At 43.1% G+C, this 23,386-nt stretch overlaps 1 protein-coding gene and 1 long non-coding RNA gene across 2 annotated transcripts in view; one reads left to right on the top strand and one right to left on the bottom strand.

Moving 5' to 3' along the window:
- Window positions 1-23,386, bottom strand: part of LOC104672981 — a 48,336-nt gene that overhangs the window by 733 nt on the left and 24,217 nt on the right. The gene's annotated exons all lie outside the window — the stretch shown is intronic.
- Window positions 16,138-20,110, top strand: LOC104672980 (gamma-crystallin B). Its single transcript, XM_010376851.2, is given in 4 exon segments — window positions 16,138-16,146; window positions 16,242-16,451; window positions 16,453-16,485; window positions 19,835-20,110. Coding segments are annotated over 4 exon segments (528 nt in total).

Here is a 23,386-nt window from a genome sequence, read left to right as displayed (position 1 = left end):
TATCACCTTTTCTTTTTCATTTTCACACTCTTGGTCAGCCCACCTCTCCTGTCCCTCTACATTAGCCATGCAAGGTAAGTTCTGAGGCCTTACTCTGACAGCCCTGGTTGTGTGCTTACCCATCCTAGCTGCCTCCACCTCCCAGGGATGTCGCCACATGGTCTGTCTACACCAGCTGGCCAGGCTTCTGTGTCATTTTTATTTACCTTCAGGCTTTCCAGGTCACCAAGGACTGGACAGAACTGAAGGGAGAGTATCAGAAGCAGTGGATGTGATAGAGGAGTTAGCAGGAGAAAGTCCACATTTGTGGCTTCTGTGTCTTTGAACTTGACATGGGGTGACCTCATATGGGAGAGTAATTGTTTTCCAGAATAGAATAGGAATCACCAGGGCTCTATTTATCTGTCCAATTAATTAATAAGTAATTATCACGAATAGAGAAGTGTGGCATGATCCTTATCCTTGAGCTTAAAACCCTTTTGAAGAGAATAAACCTGGAAAAGGAAAAACTGCATGAGGAAGACAATATTTAAAAGAAGCTGGGCAGTAATTAGGTGATGCTGATGTTCAGAGAAAGGAGAGATGAGTAAGGGCTGGATCTGAGAAGCGATTTCCTAGGAAAAGGACCCTAGACGGCCTTGAAGATTGGACGGGATTTGGCAAGCTTTAGGGGAAGGGAAGGTGTTCTTTCTAGGCCTAGGGAACAACTCCCATCCACAGGCCCAAATTTTCATGGACACCCTGAATCTAGGAGGCAAAATAAGAAAACAAATCTCCCTGGTTCGCCCTTCTTGGCTGCCAAAATTTTAAAACGGATATACCCACAGTTTTCAGGGTGAATTTTGTCTCCTCTCACTGCTTCTGTACTTAACCATAAAAGTTCAATAAAACGGTGAGGATGAGGACTTTGTTTTCTAACTTATTCTTTATATACTGCTTCTTTTCCAATGCTTCAAAGACCTCCAAAGCGCTATTATAGAAAGGATACACAGCTATAGGAGGGGGCGGAGCAAGATGGCCGAATAGGAACAGCTCCAGTCTCCAACTCCCAGCGCGAGCGACACAGAAGACCGGTGATTTCTGCATTTTCAACTGAGGTACTGGGGTCATCTCACTAGGGAGTGCCGGACAATCGGTGCTGGTCAGCTGCTGCAGCCTGACCAGCGAGAGCTGAAGCAGGGCGAGGTATCGCCTCACCTGGAAGCACAAGGGGGAAGGGAATCCGTTTTCCTAGCCAGGGGAACTGAGACACACAACACCTGGAAAATCGGGTAACTCCCACCCCAATACTGTGCTTTACGCAAACAGGCACACCAGGAGAATATATCCCACACCTGGCCGGGAGGGTCCCACGCCCACGGAGCCTCCCTCACTGCTAACACAGCAGTCTGCAGCAATCTATCCGCAAGGCAGCAGCGAGGCTGGGGGAGGGGCGCCCGCCATTGCTGAGGCTTAAGTAGGTAAACAAAGCCGCTGGGAAGCTCGAACTGGGTGGAGCTCACAGCAGCTCAAGGAAGCCTGCCTGTCTCTGTAGTCTCCACCTCTGGGGACAGCGCACAGCTGAAGACCAACAGGGGAAGTAGCGGGAGCCGGTGCAGACGCGAACGACTCTGTCTGACAGCTTTGGGGAGAGCCGTGGATCTCCCAACACGGAGGTTGAGATCTGAGAACGGACAGACTGCCTGCTCAGGTGGGTCCCTGAGTAGCCTAGCTGGGAGACATCCCCCACTAGGGGCAGTCTGACACCCCACACCTCACAGGGTGGATTACACCCGAGAGGAAACTTCCAAAGGAAGAATCAGACAGGTACACTCGCTGTTCAGCAATGTTCTATCTTCGGCAACCTCTGCTGCTGATACCCAGGCAAACAGGGTCTGGAGTGGACCTCAAGCAATCTCCAACAGACCAACAGACAGTCCTTCTGACTGTCAGAAGGAAAACTATCAAACAGGAAGGACACCTATACCAAAACCCCATCAGTACGTCACCATCATCAAACACCAGAGACAGATAAAACCACAAAGATGGGGAAGAAGCAGGGCAGAAAAGCTGGAAATTCAAAAAATAAGAGCGCATCTCCCCCTGCAAAGGAGCACAGCCCATCGCCAGCAACGGATCAAAGCTGGTCAGAGAATGACTTTGACGAGATGAGAGAAGAAGGCTTCAGTCCATCAAACTTCTCAGAGCTAAAGGAGGAATTACGTACCCAGCGCAAAGAAACTAAAAATCTTGAAAAAAGAGTGGAAGAATTGACAGCTAGACTAATTAATGCAGAGAAGATCATAAACGAAATGACAGAGATGAAAACCATGACACGAGAAATACGTGACAAATGCACAAGCTTCAGTAACCGACTCAATCAACTGGAAGAAAGGGTATCAGCGATTGAGGATCAAATGAATGAAATGAAGTGAGAAGAGAAACCAAAAGAAAAAAGAAGAAAAAGAAATGAACAAAGCCTGCAAGAAGTATGGTATTATGTAAAAAGACCAAATCTACGTCTGATTGGGGTACCTGAAAGTGAGGGGGAAAATGGAACCAAGTTGGAAAACACTCTTCAGGATATCATCCAGGAGAACTTCCCCAACCTAGTAGGGCAGGCCAACATTCAAATTCAGGAAATACAGAGAACGCCACAAAGATACTCCTCCAGAAGAGCAACTCCAAGACACATCATTGCCAGATTCACCAAAGTTGAAATGAAGCAAAAAATCTTAAGGGCAGCCAGAGAGAAAGGTCGGGTTACCCACAAAGGGAAGCCCATCAGACTAACAGCAGATCTCTCGGCAGAAACCCTACAAGCCAGAAGAGAGTGGGGGCCAATATTCAACGTTCTTAAAGAAAAGAATTTTAAACCCAGAATTTCATATCCAGCCAAACTAAGTTTCATAAGTGAAGGAGAAATAAAATCCTTTACAGATAAGCAAATGCTTAGAGATTTTGTCACCACCAGGCCTGCCTTACAAGAGACCCTGAAGGAAGCCCTAAACATGGAAAGGAACAACCAGTACCAGCCATTGCAAAAACATGCCAAAATGTAAAGACCATCGAGGCTAGGAAGAAACTGCATCAACTAACGAGCAAAATAACCAGTTAATATCATAATGACAGGGTCAAGTTCACACATAACAATATTAACCTTAAATGTAAATGGACTAAATGCTCCAATTAAAAGACACAGACTGGCAAACTGGATAAAGAGTCAAGACCCATCAGTCTGCTGTATTCAGGAGACCCATCTCACATGCAGAGACATACATAGGCTCAAAATAAAGGGATGGAGGAAGATCTACCAAGCAAATGGAGAACAAAAAAAAGCAGGGGTTGCAATCCTAGTCTCTGATAAAACAGACTTTAAACCATCAAAGATCAAAAGAGACAAAGAAGGCCATTACATAATGGTAAAGGGATCAATTCAACAGGAAGAGCTAACTCTCCTAAATATATATGCACCCAATACAGGAGCACCCAGATTCATAAAGCAAGTCCTTAGAGACTTACAAAGAGACTTAGACTCCCATACAATAATAATGGGAAACTTCAACACTCCACTGTCAACATTAGACAGATCAACGAGACAGAAAGTTAACAAAGATATCCAGGAATTGAACTCATCTCTGCACCAAGCAGACCTAATAGACATCTATAGACTCTCCACCCCAAATCAACAGCATATACATTCTTCTCAGCACCACATCGCACTTATTCCAAAATGGACCACATAATTGGAAGTAAAGCACTCCTCAGCAAATGTAAAAGAACAGAAATTATAACAAACTGTCTCTCAGACCACAGTGCAATCAAACTAGAACTCAGGACTAAGAAACTCAATCAAAACCGCTCAACTACATGGAAACTGAACAACCTGCTCCTGAATGACTACTGGGTACATAACGAAATGAAAGCAGAAATAAAGATGTTCTTTGAAACCAATGAGAACAAAGATACAACATACCAGAATCTCTGGGACACATTTAAAGCAGTGTGTAGAGGGAAATTTATAGCACTAAATGCCCACAAGAGAAAGCAGGAAAGATCTAAAATTGACACTCTAACATCACAATTAAAAGAACTAGAGAGGCAAGAGCAAACACATTCAAAAGCTAGCAGAAGGCAAGAAATAACTAAGATCAGAGCAGAACTGAAGGAGATAGAGACACAAAAAACCCTCCAAAAAATCAATGAATCCAGGAGTTTCAATGAAACTCTGGTTTTTTGAAAAGATCAACAAAATTGACAGACCGCTAGCAAGACTAATAAAGAAGAAAAGAGAGAGGAATCAAATAGACGCAATAAAAAATGATAAAGGGGATATCACCACTGACCCCACAGAAATACAAACAACCATCAGAGAATACTATAAATGCCTCTACGCAAATCAACAAGAAATGGATAATTTCCTGGACACTTACACTCTCCCAAGACTAAACCAGGAAGAAGTTGAATCCCTGAATAGACCAATAGCAGGCTCTGAAATTGAGGCAACAATTAATAGCCTACCCACCAAAAAAAGTCCAGGACCAGATGGATTCACAGCTGAATTCTACCAGAGGTACAAGGAGGAGCTGGTACCATTCCTTCTGAAACTATTCCAATCAATAGAAAAAGAGGGAATCCTCCCTAACTCATTTTATGAGGCCAACATCATCCTGATACCAAAGCCTGGAAGAGACACAACAAAAAAAGAGAATTTTAGACCAATATCCCTGATGAACATCGATGCAAAAATTCTCAATAAAATACTGGCAAACCGGATTCAGCAGCACATCAAAAAGCTTATCCACCATGATCAAGTGGGCTTCATCCCTGGGATGCAAGGCTGGTTCAACATTCGCAAATCAATAAACGTAATCCAGCATATAAACAGAACCAAAGACAAGAACCACATGATTATCTCAATAGATGCAGAAAAGACTTTTGACAAAATTCAACAGCCCTTCATGCTAAAAACGCTCAATAAATTCGGTATTGATGGAACATACCTCAAAATAATAAGAGCTATTTATGACAAACCCACAGCTAATATCATTCTGAATGGGCAAAAACTGGAAAAATTCCCTTTGAAAACTGGCACAAGACAGGGATGCCCTCTCTCACCACTCCTATTCAACATAGTGTTGGAAGTTCTGGCTAGGGCAATCAGGCAAGAGAAAGAAATCAAGGGTATCCAGTTAGGAAAAGAAGAAGTCAAATTGTCCCTGTTTGCAGATGACATGATTGTATATTTAGAAAACCCCATCGTCTCAGCCCAAAATCTCCTTAAGCTGATAAGCAACTTCAGCAAAGTCTCAGGATACAAAATTAATGTGCAAAAATCACAAGCATTCTTATACACCAGTAACAGACAAGCAGAGAGCCAAATCAGGAATGAACTTCCATTCACAATTGCTTCAAAGAGAATAAAATACCTAGGAATCCAGCTTACAAGGGATGTAAAGGACCTCTTCAAGGAGAACTACAAACCACTGCTCAGTGAAATCAAAGAGGACACAAACAAATGGAAGAACATACCATGCTCATGAATAGGAAGACTCAATATCGTGAAAATGGCCATACTGCCCAAGGTTATTTATAGATTCAATGCCATCCCCATCAAGCTACCAATGAGTTTCTTCACAGAGTTGGAAAAAACTGCTTTAAAGTTCATATGGAACCAAAAAAGAGCCCGCATTGCCAAGACAATCCTAAGTCAAAAGGACAAAGCTGGAGGCGTCACGCTACCTGACTTCAAACTATACTACAAGGCTACAGTAACCAAAACAGCATGGTACTGGTACCAAAACAGAGCTATAGATCAATGGAACAGAACAGAGTCCTCAGAAATAATACCACACATCTACAGCCATCTAATCTTTGACAAATCTGAGAGAAACAAGAAATGGGGAAAGGATTCCCTATTTAATAAATGGTGCTGGGAAAATTGGCTAGCCATAAGTAGAAAGCTGAAACTGGATCCTTTCCTTACCCCTTATACGAAGATTAATTCAAGATGGATTAGAGACTTAAATGTTAGACCTAATACCATAAAAACCCTAGAAGAAAATCTAGGTAGTACCATTCAGGACATAGGCATGGGCAAGGACTTCATGTCTAAAACACCAAAAGCAATGGCAGGAAAAGCCAAAATTGACAAATGGGATCTAATTAAACTAAAGAGCTTTTGCACAGCAAAAGAAACTACCATCAGAGTGAACAGGCAACCTACAGAATGGGAGAAAATTTTTGCAACCTACTCATCTGACAAAGGGCTAATATCCAGAATCTACAAAGAACTCAAACAAATATACAAGAAAGAAAAAAACAACCCCATCAAAAAGTGGGGAAAGGATATGAACAGACATTTCTCAAAAGAAGACATTCATACAGCCAACAGACACATGAAAAAATGCTCATCATTACTCGCCATCAGATAAATGCAAATCAAAACCACAATGAGATACCATCTCACACCAGTTAGAATGGCAATCATTAAGAAGTCAGGAAACAACAGGTGTTGGAGAGGATGTGGAGAAATAGGAACACTTTTACACTGTTGGTGGGATTGTAAACTAGTTCAACCATTATGGAAAACAGTATGGCAATTCCTCAAGGATCTAGAACTAGATGTACCATATGACCCAGCCATCCCACTACTGGGTATATACCCAAAGGACTATAAATTATTCTACTACAAAGACACATGCACACGTACGTTTATTGCGGCACTATTCACAACAGCAAAGACTTGGAATCAACCCAAATGTCCATCTGTGACAGACTGGATTAAGAAAATGTGGCACATATACACCATGGAATACTATGCAGCCATAAAAAAGGATGAGTTTGCGTCCTTTGTAGGGACATGGATGCAGCTGGAAACCATCATTCTTAGCAAACTATCACAAGAAGAGAAAACCAAACACCGCATGTTCTCATTCATAGGTGGGAACTGAACAATGAGATCACTTGGACTCGGGAAGGGGAACATCACACACTGGGGCCTATCATGGGGAGGGGGGAGGAGGGAGGGATTGCATTGGGGAGTTATACATGATATAAATGAATTGATGGGTGCTGACGAGTTGATGGGTGCAGCACACCAACATGGCATAAGTATACATATGTAACAAACCTGCACGTTATGCACATGTACCCTAGCACTTAAAGTATAATAAAAAAAAGAAAAAAAAAGAAAAAAAAAAAGGATACACAGCTATAACACAATGAAGAATAAAACTTAAAATATTCACAAGCGCACACACACACAGTCTCTCTCTCTCTTCTCTCTCTCCTCTCTCCTCTCTCCTCTCCCCCCCCCCCCCCGCCAAGTCTCTGTTACAGCTGATGAACAGCCCTGGCTTTTGCATCCTCGGTCCTCTGGCCACAGTGAGGTAAGTTTAGAACAGAGTCTTTTCACGAACTCATGGTAACGTGTTCTGGGGAGGATTTCCCCACTCTTGGCATATTCCATTGCAAATGACCACTTGTGAGTGCAATGGTGACCACTCTGATCTGCAGTCCTGCTTCAGCTGCGGCAACCTGCTGTACACAGGTGGAGAGCAAGGGCTGGACGCTCTGCTGGGGCAGATACATCAACCACCAGCACAGGTGGACTTCAACAACTCCATCTGCTCAGACTGCACAGTCCCCACATAGGTTACTCTTCCTCATAGTCATCATTGACTGTGATATCAAAATTACCAAACGAAAGATCTTTGCTAAATTAAACAAAAGTGTTCCAATATATGAAATTATCCATCCAGGAGTTGTGGCTCACGCCTGTAATCTCGACACTTTGGGAGGCCAAGGAGGGCAAGACCCAGGAGTTCGAGATCAGCCTAGGCAAATGGTGAAACGCCGTCTCAACAAAAATAAAAATAAAAATTAGCTGGGTGTGGTGGTGCATGCCTGTATTCCCAGCTACTCGGGAGACTAGATGGAAGGACCGTTTGAGCTCAGGAGGTCGAGGCTCAGCTTTGGTCGTGCCACTGCACTCCAGCATGGACAACAGAGTGAGACCCTGTCTCAAAAGAAAAAAAAAATGAAATTATCCATTGATCACATTTAGTCTCTATACCCTAAACCAAAGTGTAGGCAATATGGCAGAGCCCAGAAACAGGCCAGGCATAGTGGTTCACGCCTATAATCCCAGCACTTTGGGAGGCTGAGGCAGTAGTCACTTGAGGCCAGGAGTTTGATCCCTGTCCAACATAGAGAGACCCTGTCTCTACTTTAAAAAAAAAAAAAAAAAAAAAGCATAGAAACATTTTTTTTAATTTTTTAAAAATTTCAACTTTTATTTTAGATACAGAGGGCATATGTACAGCTTTGTTACATAGGTAAGTTACACCCAGGTCGTAAGCATAGTACCCAATAGGTAGTTTTTCAGTCCACACACCCCTCCCTCCCTATCCCCTCTAGTAGTCCACAGTGTCTATTATTCCCATGTTTACATCCATGTGTGTTCAAGGTTTATAGCTCCCACTTATAAGAGAGAACATGTGGGATATGGTTTTCTGTTCCCTTGAGATTATGGCCTCCAGTCCCATCCATTGTTGCTGCAATGGAAACAATTTTTTGTTTTTATGGCTGTGTAGTATTCCATAGAGTATATGTACCACATATTTTTATCCAATACACCATGTATGGGCACATAGATTGATTCCATGTCTTTGCTATCATGAATAGCATGGTGATGAACATACGAGTGTGTGTGTGTCTTTTTGGTATGACAGTCTATTTTCCTTTGGGAATATACCCAGTAATGGGATTGCTGAGTTGAATGGTAGCTCTGTTTTAGGTTCTTTGAGAAGTTTCCAATCTGGTTTCCACAGTGGCTGAACTAATTTACAACCCACCAACAGTGTATTACTGTTCCCTTTTCTCCATAGCCTTACCAGTATCTGTTGTTTCTTGGCTTTTTGATAACAGCCATTCTGACTAGTGTGAGATGGTATCTCATTGTGGTTTTTAGTTGCATTTTTCTGATGAGTAGTAATGATGAGCATTTGTCATATATTTGTTGGTTACTTGTATGTCTTCTTTTGAGAAATGTCTGTTCACGTCCTTTGCCCATTTTTTTAACGAGGTTATTTGGTTTTTTCTGCTTGTTGAACCGTTTAAGTTCCTTATAGATTGTGGATATTAGACCTTTGTCAGATGCATAATTTGCAAATAATTTCTCCCATTCTGTAGGTTGTCTGTTTACTTTGTTGATACTTGCTTTTGTTGTGCAGAAGCTCTTTAGTTTAACTAAGTCCCACTTGTCAATTTTTGTTTTTGTTGCAGTTGCTTTTGGGGACTTAGCCAAAATTCTTTGCCAAAGCCAATGCTGAAAAAGGTATTTCCTAGATTTTCTCCTAGAATTTCATATTTTGGGGTCTTACATTTAAATCTTTAATCCTTCTTGAGTTTTTTTATATGGTAAAAGGTAAGGGTCCAGTTTCAGTCTTCTGCATATGGCTAGCCAGTTATCCCAGAACCATTTATTAAATAGGGAATGGTTTTCCCATTGCTTGTTTTTGTCAGTCTTGTTGGAGATCAGATGGTTGTAGGTGTGCAGCTTTATTTCTGAGTTTTCTATTCTGTTCCACTGGTCTATGTTTCTGTTTTTGTACCTGTATCATTATATTTTGGTTACTGTAGCCTAAAAGTATATATAGTTTGAAGTTGAGTAGTGTGATGCCTCTGGCTTTGTTATTTTTGCTTAGGATTGCTTTAGCTATTTGGGTTTTTTTTTTTTTTTTTTCTTTTGGTTCCATATGAATTTTAGAATACTTTTTTTCTAATTATGTGAAGAATGACATTGGTAGTTTGGTAGGCATAGGGTTGAATCTGTAAATTTCTTTGGGAGGTATGGCCATTTGAACAATATTGATTCTTCTAATCCATGATCATAGAATATTTTTCCATTTATTTGTGTCATCTCTGATTTCTTTCAGTAGTGTTTTGTAGTTTCCCTTATTATAAAGATATTTTACCTCCTTGGTTAGCTGTATTCATAGTATTTCATTTTCTTTGTGGCTACTGTAAATGGGGTTGTGTTCTTGATTTTACTCTCAGCCTGGATGTTATTGGTGTGCAGAAGTGCTACTGAGTTTTGTATATTGATTTTCTATCCTGAAACCCTGCTGAAATCATTCATCAATTCTAGTCACCTTTAGAGGAGTCTTTAGGATTTTGTAAGTATAGAATCATATCATCAGTGAAGAGAAACAGTATGACTTCTTTTCCTATTTGGATGCTGATATGGTTTGGCTGTGTCTCCACTCAAATCTCACCTTGGGTTGTAATAATCCCCATGTGTCAAGGGTGGGGCCAGGTAGAGGCCACTTTTTGCCATACTGCTCTCATGATAGTGAATAAGTCTCATGAGATCTGATGGTCTCATAAATGGGAGTTCCCCTGCACAAGCTCTCTCTTGCCTACCGCCCTGTAAGATGTGACTTTGCTCCTCATTTGCCTTCAGCCATCATTGTGAGGCCTCCCCAGCCATGTGGAACTGTGAGTCAATTAACCCTCTTTCCTTTATAAATTACCCAGGCTTAGGTATGTCTTTATTAGCAGCATGAGAACAGACTAATACAGACACCTTTTATTTCTTTCTCTTGCCTAATTGGGTTAGAAATTCCAGTACTATACTGAATAGGAGTGGGGAGAGAGGGCGTCCTTGTCTTGTTCCAGCTCTCAAAGGGAATAATTCCAGCTTTTGCCCATTCAGTATGATACTGGCTATGGATCTGTCATAGATAGCTCTTATTATTTTGACATATGTTCCTTTGATGCCTAGTCTGTTGAGAGTTTTTATCATGAAGGGATGTTGGATTTTATCAAAAGCTTTTTCTGCCTTTATTGAGATGATCATATGATTTTTGCTTTTAATTCTAGAAACATTATTAATTGATGTATCAAGGCTATATTATCATCTTTAGCATTTATTAAAATACTGACAAAGACTCTGATATGGTTTGGCTCTGTGTCACCACCCAAATCTCATCTCAAATTGTAATCCCTGTGTGTTAGGGGAAGAGCCTGGTGGGAGGTGATGGAATCATGGGGGTGAACTTCCCCCTTGCTGTTCTTGTGATAGTGAGTTAGATCTGGTTGTTTGAAAGGGTGTGGCACTTCCCCCTTCACTCTCTCTCTTGCTCCACCATGGTAAGATGTGCTTGCTTCCCCTTTGCCTTCTGCCACAGTTGCAAGTTTCCTGAAGCCTACTGCCCTTGCTTCCTGTACAGTCTATGGAAGTATGAGTCAATTAAACCTCTTTCCTTCACAAATTACCCAGTCTCAGTTCTTTATAGTAGTGTGAGAACAGACTAATATACTCTCCCCTTTTACCAATATTATGGTCAGTCTTCTCGGAGTCCTTTGTTTGACTAGGTCCAACCTTGGGCTTCCCTTTTTGTCCTTATAGAATCCAGTTTGATCGAGAATCTTCCTTAATCACTTTAGGAATATCTCCCACCCTTGGTATCTGAACACCTTGGTTTTCCTTCAGCAATAACTCTACCAAGTCAATTTAGCTAGAAACCCCTTATCCTTGGTGTTTCCTCTTAGTAATTTTCCATCCACTGCCCGTGACCCCACTCCTAGGTTGTAAATCCTCATTTGTCCTTTTTGGAGTCAGAGTTGAGTATAACAATCTCTCTTCCCCACTGCAAAGCCCCATTGCAATGATCCCTATTCCCATCTCCATGGCCCTCTCTGAACAGTCTGCCTTACCACTTTAACAAGTGTGATAATTTTTTCTTTAACAATATGTATGACATGATTTTTTAAATCATTGGCAATACTTTACAATTTGTCATATGTCTTCAAATCCATTGTCTCATCTGATTTTCATTGTTATTCCTATTTAATAAATGGGGAAACTGAGGCTTAGGGGAGTTAAATGACTTTTCACAAGCAGTTACAGAAACCGTAGAAGTTAGTGGATGTGTGTAGCTATTGCTCCCCTGAGTGTATTCTCCACAAATAGTGCCTAGTCAACAATTTCCCAGTATGTTTTGGTATTGCGATGAAAAAAAATTTTTTTAGAGGAAGCAGTGTGAAATCCAGACCACAGGACAAGCAAGATAGGTTGTCATAAGTGGTACTGTTCTCAAGTGTTGGCTTCTCCACCAAGCAATGGTGCAGGCCCTGAAACTATCACTCTCCCCTCCTACAACTCTAACCAGCCTAGGTGCCTATACTCCCATAGCAGAAGCTGACTATGCAACTGAGAGGACTTGAGTTCAAGGCCCAGACATTTCCATGACTTTGGAAACAGCAGATGAGGCTCTTTCACTATCACTAACCTCTTGAACCAACATTTTATTTCTAAGTATTTAATTTGATTCTCCAATAGTCTCAATATAACAATTTGCCTCAAGGCTTGTTTAGGGCTGTCACTAGTTGTGCAGGAGGTTGGAACAAATTCTTCAATATCACATGGGACAGGTTAAGGAATGGGCCAAAGCCAGCCTATAAGCACTCCATACTGTTTATCTGGCCACGGAGAGTCATGCTAGGGCCTGGGTATCTACTGGATACTGTGTAGGTTCTGTTTCAATAGAGGGACCCCTACCCACTATAGATTTCCCTTTTTGGAGGGTAGCATGAGTCAGTGAGAGAAATACACAAGCTGCCTGGATTGACAGTATTAGCTATTCACAGGTCTCTGGGAACACCAGCTTCCCTGCACCTAGAAACTTTGGGGCTGACAGAATCTTTGGGGCCCATAGGGTATTAGGGCCCCTACCCCCTGCCAGAAGAGGAAGCCACCACTCTTGAGAAGTAGCTATCTACTTGTACAAACCATGGTGAAAACCCATGTTAATTACAGGTAATTCTGCTCTTTGAATTATAATGCTCATTAGCATTCCAAGTCAAAGGCAGGCTCTCTGATTTGTGTGATCTAAGCACTGAACACATTTTATCTTCAGTTAGGCTTTTATACATTATATAAAATCTTATGAAGCCATAATAACAAGATCATGCACTAATTTCTTCTTTTTTCTCTTTTATTTTTCATCATCTTTCTTCTCTTTCATTTGTCAAAGGTGACCAGCTCCCAGTACCAGGTAAGGAGGTCTCATGTTGGAGCTCCCTGAAGACTATTTTCACATCCATGATTAGTTCATCTCAAGGATATCTTCTCCCAATCCCTAGACCTATAAAAGACCCTGAATCTTCTGTGAGATGCCCAACTGTAGGGGAGAAAATTCCTACTGAGGCTCCAAAGAAAACAGAAATTTCACCACTAGGGGAAGACAAATGTCAAAGTGAGCCCTTCAAGAAGAGTCCCAGCTGATGCTGAAATATGTTTAATCCTTAAATTTCTTCTATTAGAATCAATGAGATTTTGACTTTGTGTTCCTAATACTTATTTTAATTTATCTTTCTTTCATAGGATTACTAATTCTTCTACGTATCAGAACCAGAGATTGGTTTAATTTGTACGACTTAAAGGATGTTTCTCTAGGGTCCTAAATCATTTAAACATCATACTACAGATAAAAATCTGGGTAATTTTACATCAGATCAATGCTCACTACATGATAGTTCATCATCATCCTCAAACACTAACCTATGAATCACACTGAGTATGTTAGGTCTTACATAAAACAGGGTTGTTAATTTGGTCTCTTTAAGAGTTAGAACTTTCAGCACATAAAGACTGTTTACATTGTTTTAGTGAGTCCACTGGGTGAATGATATCCTCCTGAATACTGACTAGACCTCAAGCATGGAAATAGCTAACCAACAGAGTCTAGAATGATTTTTCATTCAGTTTCTCTTCACCAAAAAAAAAAAAAAAAGTTATTAAAAGGCTAAATGTGATCACTTTAATCAGTATTACTAATCACTTTATTTGAAAGATGACTTACAAGAAAACAAGAGAATGCTACATAGTATAAATAATACTGTACAACCACACATGGGTTTGACATATTAAAAAACTGGGATGATAAAATATCAAAATGTTAACTGCAGTTATCTCAGCTTTATTTTCTTCTTGTAGTGGACACCGTGGTGCTGCCTGAACTGACACTGTGGTGCTGCCTGGACTTCCACTGTGGACTGAAGCACTTCTTCTCCCAGATACTGACAGCGTAAAGCGAGTTTGTCTCCAAGAATTTTCCTCTGCTGGAGGAAGCTGCCTTGCCCACAGTTACACTTCTCCATGGCAGTAGCCCACATGAAATTACTGGTCAATGCAGAGGCACAGATTCCCAGTCCACTTGCCTAAGTTCCTGACAACTCTAGCCCTAGCCTTCCCTGTGGAATCGGATGAGGTCACCATTATTGCAATAGCTCTCTCAGCTCACACTTACAACTGCCTGCAGGGGTCCCTTCTGACTAGCTGATAGAGTGGGGGAAGGCTGAGCTTGATACACTAATAAATTGGCATGGCATTTGAGTGCAAGCCCAAAATAGAATGCTGCTGCAGAATAGCTCACTGAGGAGCCATCCTCAAGACAGCAGTGAGGGAAATCCTCCCAAAAGGCAACCTTGAGGCAGTGCACCTAGCTGCGCACGCGGTGCAGAAAGAAAAGTAGCCCGAGGTCAAGCATATATGGAATTACTGAGCAGTAATGTGTGGCTTGGCTGGCTAGTCCAGGGCCTGGAAGGAGAAAGATGAAGATTAGGGACAAGAAGGTCTGGGGTAGAGGAATGTGCAGGGAGATACGGGAGTGGGCACAAAGGGCGAAGATAGTTGTATCCCATGTGAAGGCCCAGTGTAGGGCATCCACCATTGAAGAGGCACTAAACAACCAAGTAGACAGAATGATGTGGTCATATGATACCAGTCAGCCTCTGCCATCAGTCACCCTACTACCGGCAGTGAGCTCACTAACAGAGCGTTCATTGTGGTATGGATGAAGGCTATGCATTAACTCCTACTTACTAAGGCTAATCCAGCCATTTCCACCGTAGAATGTCCAATCTGCCAGCTCTGAGCCCTTTTGGTCCCATGCCTTGAGAAGACCAATCAGCCACTTAGTGTTAACATTTGAGTCAGAGCAGGGACACCAAACAGCAGGCAGGACTCTGGACAGCCACCAGCAGAAGGAGGGATTTAGGCCCTTAGGAAGATCTGAAAGGGGGAAGAAAGCCACAACTGTCTGTTTTTGTTCTTGTCAGAGCCAAGTATTGAGGGCCTGCAATGTGCCAACCCTCTGCTCTAGGGCTCAGGGGTAAAAACGAACAAGAAATAATACCCCAGCCTCCAGAAGCCTACAAAATTCCAGGCAAGTATCAGTTTTATTCAAGACAAGCCCCCAAATACCAACAATGATGATCACAGATTTCTTTTTCTTTTTTTTTTTTTTTTTTTTTTTTGAGACAGGGTCTTGCTCTGTTGCTCAGGCTGGAGTCCAGCGGTGCAATCACAGCTCACTGCAATCTCGACCTCCTGAGCTTAAGCGATCCTCTCACCTCAGTCTCCCAAGTAGCTGGGACTACAGGTATGCGCCACTATGCTGGGATAATTTTTGTATTTGTTGTAGAAACGGGGTCTCACCATGTTACCTAGGCTGGTCTCTAACTCCTGAGTTCAAGCAATCCACCTGCCTCAGCCTCCCAAAGTGCTGGGATTATAGGTGTGCACCACCTGGTCTGACTGATCACAGAATTTTGAATTTGAACTAAGATTTATGGTTTTTAATGCACTTTCACAAATTACTTCACTTGATTTCCTCTTCTTTAAGATTGCTTATTATTTAAATTCTGGCTTTTAAAACTAAAACACACACACACACACACACACACAAAACACCCACCTGTCCCTGAGCAGAATTCATTACTTAGTTTAATGGCCTTTGAGAAGTCCATTAAGCAGAGTAAACTATAAAAGAAAAGCACAGAGACAGAATTTCGCCCATCCTTTTGCTGAACTAAAAGTGTACTCTATTCATTTCGATGGCAACAACAGCTTTAGTGAATTAGAACAACCCGAACCTACGAACCTACCAGAAAGAATGAGAGTAAACCATTCAGCCAACCCCAGTGACCGGGGGAGGGAGAGGGACCAGCTTGCAAATCCCCTTACTAACCATAATGGGCCCTTTTGTGTGATTTCCTGTGGAGGCAGCAGTCAGGGCTGCTATATATACAGTGACATTCCCCCAGTCCCACACAGCAACCAGAAAACATCTGCTTACTTCCTTCAAAATGGGAAAGGTAAGTCCTGGGTACCAGATACTCAGCCTTGGCCCTAATGCAGTGGCCTCAGTGGGGGCCAATCACTCCATGCTCCCATATCTTCCATTTTTCAGATCACCTTCTACGAGGACAGGGCCTTCCAGGGCCGCAGCTATGAATGCACCACGGACTGCCCCAACCTACAACCCTATTTCAGCCGCTGCAACTCCATCCGGGTGGAGAGCGGCTGCTGGATGATCTATGAGCGCCCCAACTGCCAGGGCCACCAGTACTTCCTGCAGCGAGGGGAGTACCCCGACTACCAGCAATGGATGGGCCTCAGCTGACTCCATCCGCTCCTGCCACCTTATCCCCCCGGTGAGTGTGGCTCTGTCTTTGCCTTCCATCTTTTTAGAAATAAAAGCTATTTAATGATTTTTTTTTTTCTTGAGACAGAGTCTCGCTCTGTCCCCCAGGCTGGAGTACAATGGCACGATCTCAGTTCACTGCAACCTCTGCCTCCTGGGGTTCAAGTGGTTATCCTGCCTCAGCCTTCCGAGTAGCTGGGACTGCAGGCACATGCCACCATGCCCGGCTAATTTTTTTGTATTTGTAGTAGAGACAGGGTTTCACCATGTTGCCCAGGCTGATCTTGAACTCCTGGCCTCAAGTGATCTGCCTGCCTCGGCCTCCCAAAGTGCTGGGATTACAGGTGTGAACCACCACATCCGGCCTATTTAATCACATTATTCTTAAACCTAATATTTCTAACTAGAGGACAGAAAATGGAAGTGACACAGTACATGCAGGCCAGTCTAGAAGGGTGTCTCAGATGGGAAGCTGTTCTTCATGAATTCTGTGTCGGTTTTTTAAAAATCATATGCTGCCAGATTTTATATTTTAAACATAATCAAAAAGCTGAGAGAGCAAAGACTAATTAAGAAAAAGCAGGACATGGAGGAGATTAAATTTACCATCTATTCAAGATAAAATGTACTAAATGTTCATTTCAAGCTATATCAAGTCAGAAATCAAATATATCAAAATGTATAAATATAACCTGGGACTGTGTAATTGATTAAAAAATACTTTTGCGGCTCGGTGTGATGGCTCACACCTGTAACCCCAGCACTTTGGGAGGCCGAGGCCAGCGGATCACGTGGTCAAGTTATCAAAACTCTTTGATCTCTACGAGGACAGGTCAACATGGTGAAACTCCATCTCAACTAAAAATACAGAAATTAGCTGGGTGTGGTGGTGTGCGCCTGTAATACCAGCTACTCAGGCAGCTGAGGCAGGAGAATTGCTTAGAACCTGGGAGGTGGAGGTTGCAGTGAGCCAAGATCATGCCACTGCACTCCAGCCTGGCGACAGAGCGAGGCTCCATCTCAAACAACAACAGCAGCAACAAACTTTTGCTTGCTTTGTCTTACTTTTCTATTTAATTATTCCTCCTGAGAAGATAGGATCCTGTCTTCTGATTTCTATTCTAATTTAATGGTCAGTACCTATTAGCTCACTTAGAGGTATAAATTAAGAGAAAAGGCCAAATCTGAAACTAAAGTTTGAGATTCCATATATTCTGAGGAGTGACTGCAGAGTTCTTAGAATTGTGGCATGTGGGAGGCATGGGATACAGTGTCATAAAAACAGAACTTAATGAAGGTGATACTTGCTGCTGAGGGAAATAACTAAGTTGAGAGCAGGAGGCTAGAAAGGAAGCTTAAAAGTCAAATAGGTTGAAATTTGAACTGAAGGCCGGGTGTGGTGGCTCACGCCTGTAATCCCAGCACTTTGGGAGGCCAAGGTCAGGAGGTCAGGAGTTCAAGACCACCCTGGCCAATATGGCGAAACCCCCTCTCTTCTAATACAAAAATCAGCTGGGCGTGGTGGCACACACCTGTAGTCTCAGCTACTTGGGAGGCTGAGGCAGGAGAATCGCTTGAACCCAGGAAGGGGGTAGGTTGCAATGAGCCGAGATTGTGCCACTGCATTCCAGCCTGGGTGACAGAGCAAGATTCCGTCTCAAAAAAATAAAAAAAGAAAAAAGAAATTTGACCTGAAAATTAGCCAGATGTGGTGGTGCATGCCTGTAGTCCCAGCTATTCGGGAGGCTGAGGTGGGAGGGTCACTTGAGCCCAGGAGGTTGAGGGGGCTGGGACCCATGATCATGCCACTGCACTCCAGCCTAGATGACAAGAGGGAGGCCGTCTCAAGAAACAAATATAAATGTGTGTGTGTGTGTGTGTGTGTGTGTGTGTGTGTGTGTATAATAGTGAACCCCAAATATCTGAGACAGGTCTCAGTCAATTTAGAAAGTTTATTTTGCCAAGGCTGGTCGTGGTAGCTCACGCCTGTAATCCCAGCACTTTTGGAAGGCCAAGGCTGGTAGATCACCTGAAGTCGGGAGTTTGAGACCAGCCTAACATGGAGAAACCTCTACTAAAAATACAAAATTAGCCAGGCATGGTGGCGCATGCCTGTAATCCCAGCTACTCGGGAGGCTGAGGCAGGATAATTGCTTGAACCCGGGAGGCAGAGGTTGCGGTGAGCCGAGATCGTGCCATTGCACTCCAGCCTGGGCAACAAGAGCAAAACTCCATCTCAAAAAAAAAAAAGAAAGAAACAAAGTTTATTTTGCTAAGGTTGAGGACGCACCCATAACACAGTCTCAGGAAGTCCTGAGACATGTGCCCAAGGTAGTTGAGGGTACAGTTTGCTTTTTATACATTTTAGGGAGACATGAGACATCAGTCGATATGTGTAAGATGTAAATTAGTTCAGTCTGGTAAGACAGGAAGTAGGGGCTTCCTGGTTAGACATAGATAAGAGACAGAGCCAGGCGCGTGACTCACCCCTGTAATCCCAGCACTTTGGGAGGCTGAGGTGGCTGGATTGCCTGAACTCCTGACAGAGTTCAAGACCAGCCTGGCCAACATAGTAAAACCCTGTCTCTACTAAAAATATAAACTATTAGCTGAGCATGGTGGTGTGTGCCTGTAATCCCAGCTACCTGGGAGGCTGGGGCAGGAGAATCACTTGAACCCAGAAGGCAGAGGTTGCAGTGAGCTGAGATTGCGCCATTGTACTCCAGCCTGGACAACAAGAGAGAAACTCTTGTCTCAAAGAAAAGATAGATAAGAGACAAAAGGTTCTTTTGAGTCCCTGATCAGCTTTCCGCTGAATACACAATTTAGTCTGGCTGGATGAATCCACATCTTTGCATAAACAGTAGGGGAAAGGAAGCAATAAGAGATGCATTTGTCTCAGGTGAGCCTCAGAGGGGTGACTTTGAATAGAATGGGAGGCAGGTTTGCCCTAAGCAGTTCCCGGCTTGACTTTTTCCTTTAGCTTAGTGATTTTGGGGTCCAAAGATTTATTTTCCTTTCACTGTATATACATAATATGACCCTTAGCTTTCCAATGACTCTCAGTTTTCTCCTTTGAGAAAGGCTTTCTCAAATAACAGGGACTAAAGTGATGTGATAAATTTTATTGTAAGCAAATCTTAATTCCCGAAGACCTAGCTCCACTCATGAATCATTTGACTCGGCGGTGGGTGACTGGGGGTGGGACAGCTCCTTAACTTTGCAACGTGGTTGTTCTAGAAGCAAACTTGGCCTGGGAGAACTTCTGGGCAGGTGTGGCCAGGGAGGTGTAGGGACTGGAGCTTTAATTTCCAACTATTTTTGTTCGTTTACTCTTGCTTTTCTGTCTGCCACTCCAGCACTCTGGCACTTACAGAATGAAGATCTACGAAAGAGATGAATTGAGAGGACAAATGTCAGAGCTCACAGACGACTGTCTCTCTGTTCAGGACCGCTTCCACCTCACTGAAATTCACTCCCTCAATGTGCTGGAGGGCAGCTGGATCCTGTACGAGATGCCCAACTACAGGGGGAGGCAGTATCTGCTGAGGCCAGGGGAGTACAGGAGGTTTCTTGACTGGGGGGCTCCAAATGCCAAAGTTGGCTCTCTTAGACGAGTCATGGACTTGTACTGAAGTATTTACATTCTCCACTTTTCTCCTTTAAAATCTAATAAAATATTTAGCTTGTGTTTCTGGCACTAGTAGAGCCCTGTCTTTCTATCTATTAAGCATTTATAAGTGATAATGGCACTCAGCCAAACATAGTAACATGTTTTCAAGATGGGAAGCAATCTTTTATAAGGGGAATAATGCACAGATATTTCCAGCACTCTTCTAATGACTAAAACATGTAGGCTCAAATAAAAACTCAGTTCACTTGGGCTCAGGCCATTTGTAGTTAGTCTCACAAGGCCAGATTTGCAGCTACGGTGGTGAATTTGTACTTTTTGAAACACCTCCAAGTTATCCCTCCAGGTTATTCCTATTGTCTTCCATAATAGTCCAAGCCTTAGCTGATGAGGAAAGTTGTTCTCAGCATCTGGACTCCTACCTTAGCTCCATAAACAAACAAATAAATGAACTGGTCCACCACTCTTACCTATTGCACTCCTATCCTCCTAACAGTCACCATCCCTTTCCTCTCACTTCTACTGCCAATATCTCATTGCACTGTGAGATTTTCAGTCCAAATAGAATTCACTGTGTTTTCGCTATAGGTGCTTTGTGGAAGAATTTCAGGACATTTACAAAAACCACATGTGCACCGGGAAACTCAGCCTCATGTCATTTCAATAGAGAGTAAAGTATTATGATTACACATAGTAAATAATACAAAGTGGCCAGGTGTCATGGCTCACGCCTGTAATCCCAGCACTTTGGGAGGCCAAGGTGGGGCAGATCACAAGGTCGGGAGTTCAACACCAGCCTGGCCAACATAGTGAAACCCTGTCTCTACTAAAAATAAAATACAAAAATTAGCCTGGCATGGTGGCATGTGCCTGTAATACCAGCTACTCAGGAGGCTGAGGCGGGAGAATTGGTCGAACCCAGGAGGCAGAGGCTGCAGTGAGCCGAGATTGTGCCACTGCACTACAGCCTGGGAGACACAGCAAGACTCCATCTCAGAAAAAAAGAAGAAAATACTAAGTGGAAAATAAGCAATTGAAATTTTCTGGAAAACTTCGTTTGAGTGTATGTTTGTTTTCTTTGGTTTTTAAAAATGAATTAAGGTTAGCCAGGCACAGTGGCATGTACCTGCAGTCTCAGCTACTCAGGAGGCTGAGGCGGGAAGATAATGTTTGAGCCCAGGAGTTCAAGCCTAGCCTGAGCAACAGAGCAAGAGTTCGTCTCTTCCAAAAAAAAAAAAAGACTCAAAGTTGCTCATAAAAAATTTTAAAAATTCAAAATAAGTGAATGAGGAAATTGGGTCAGAGGCAAAACAAGAGTAGGAGAGATGAGATGGAGCCAAGCGTGAAGTTCGAACCCGAGTTGCATGCTGTGAGGTGCCATGTTCAGTGTAGATAGATCCAGACTTGGATCTAGCAGCCATCAAGGCAGAGAAGAAAACAAGATTCGACAATTAATTATTCAAGACAAGCCTAATCAATGTCAGTACCAAACCCTAAAAGAAAGTTTTCTTGTGAGTCCTCATAAGGAGAGTACTAAATAAACACCATCCTCAACAACATCCTGCAGAAATTAAATAAAGTTTTGTGGATGTTCCATATAAGGTTCATCAATAAAACAAACAAGCCGGGCGCGGTGGCTCACGCCTGTAATCCCAGCACTTTGGGAGGCCGAGACGGGCGGATCACAAGGTCAGGAGATCGAGACCATGGTGAAACCCCGTCTCTACTAAAAATACAAAAAATTCGCCGGGCGCAGTGGCGGGCGCCTGTAGTCCCAGCTACTCGGGAGGCTGAGGCAGGAGAATGGCGTGAACCCGGGAGGCGGAGCTTGCAGTGAGCCGAGATCGCGCCACTGCACTCCAGCCTGGGCGACAGAGCGAGACTCCATCTCAAAAAAAAAAAAAAAACAAACAAACAAATGGCTTCAGATCAAAATTTATCGGAAGCACTCCATCCTTTAAGATTCTAATGAATTGACTCAAATCCCATCTTACACGGGGTGAGAGCTTTGTGTACCCACTTCCACCAACATATCCATAACCTAATGTCTTTGGTAATTCTGGAAAAGGAATGAGTCGCTCATGCTTCTCTCAGGAGCCCCTCAACCTGAACTCCTGCCTCGGCTTTGGGTGGGTCATCTTGCCCTCCTATGTGTGCTGCTATTTTGTCCTCATGCACCATGCTGACCCACATGCAGGACAGAGCTCCTTTTCCTTTAACTTCTGAACCATCTCTCACATGAGGTACTGATGTGTGCAGCTGGCTTTATAATAAAGGATATGGGAGCACAGTGTAAGTTTACATCATAACAGTACATTGACACAAATGTAATATTAGATTGCCCTATAGGCTTCAACCTACTGCTGGGTGGTCTGCCTTCTCTCCCTTTCTTGCTCCTCTCTTCTTGGCTGGTAGCCATACCCACAGGGCTGTTCATTTTTTTTTTTTTTTTTTTTGAGATGGAGTTTCACTCTTGTTCCCCAGGCTGGAGTGCAATGGCACGATCTCAGCTCAACACAACCTCTGCCTCCCACGTTCAAGTGATTCTCCTGCCTCAGCTCCCCGAGTATCTGGGACTACAGGCACCGGTCACCATGCCCAGCTAATGTTTGTATTTTTATTAGAGACAGAGGTTTCACCATGCTGGCCAGACTGGCCTCAAACTCCTGACCCCTGGTGATCCACCCACCTTGGCCTCCCAAAGTGCTGGGATTACAGGCGTGAGCCACCATGCCCAGCCCTGCTCATTTTTTATAGAACCCTCATCCATCCCACGTGCTCAAGGTCTCTATATCCAACACCCAAGGGGCTTACAAACAGACTAGTGTATAATTTGTTTCTTAAATTGGGTTATTTATTTATTTATTTGAGACAAGATCTCACTCTGTCACCCAGGTTGGAGTGCAGTGGCACAATCACAGCCCACTGCAGCCTGCTTCAAGCGATCCTCCCACCCCAGCCTCCCAGATAGCTGGGATTACAGGTGCACACCACCATGCTCAGCTAATTTTTTTTTATTTCTAGCAGACAGGGTCTTGCCATGCTGCCCAGGCTGGTCTCAAACTCCTGACCTCAGGTGATGCACCCACCTCAGTCTCCCAAAGTGCTGTGATTACATGCGTGAGCCATTGCGCCCAGCCTACTCTGGGTCATTTTTGAGGGTGAAAGTATGTATTATTAATAATTACACTGGGACAAGAGGCATGAACCAAGACTGTTCTAGGCAAACTGGGATGCATGTTTAGCCTACTCTGTGTGTGTGTGTGTGTGTTACAGTTTA

The sequence above is a fragment of the Rhinopithecus roxellana genome, chromosome 14 (genome assembly GCF_007565055.1).
Source record: "Rhinopithecus roxellana isolate Shanxi Qingling chromosome 14, ASM756505v1, whole genome shotgun sequence".
Taxonomy (NCBI): Eukaryota; Metazoa; Chordata; class Mammalia; order Primates; family Cercopithecidae; genus Rhinopithecus; species Rhinopithecus roxellana.
The sequence above is the reverse complement of the archived record's forward strand: the minus strand, read 5'-3'. Positions and strand labels throughout refer to the sequence as shown.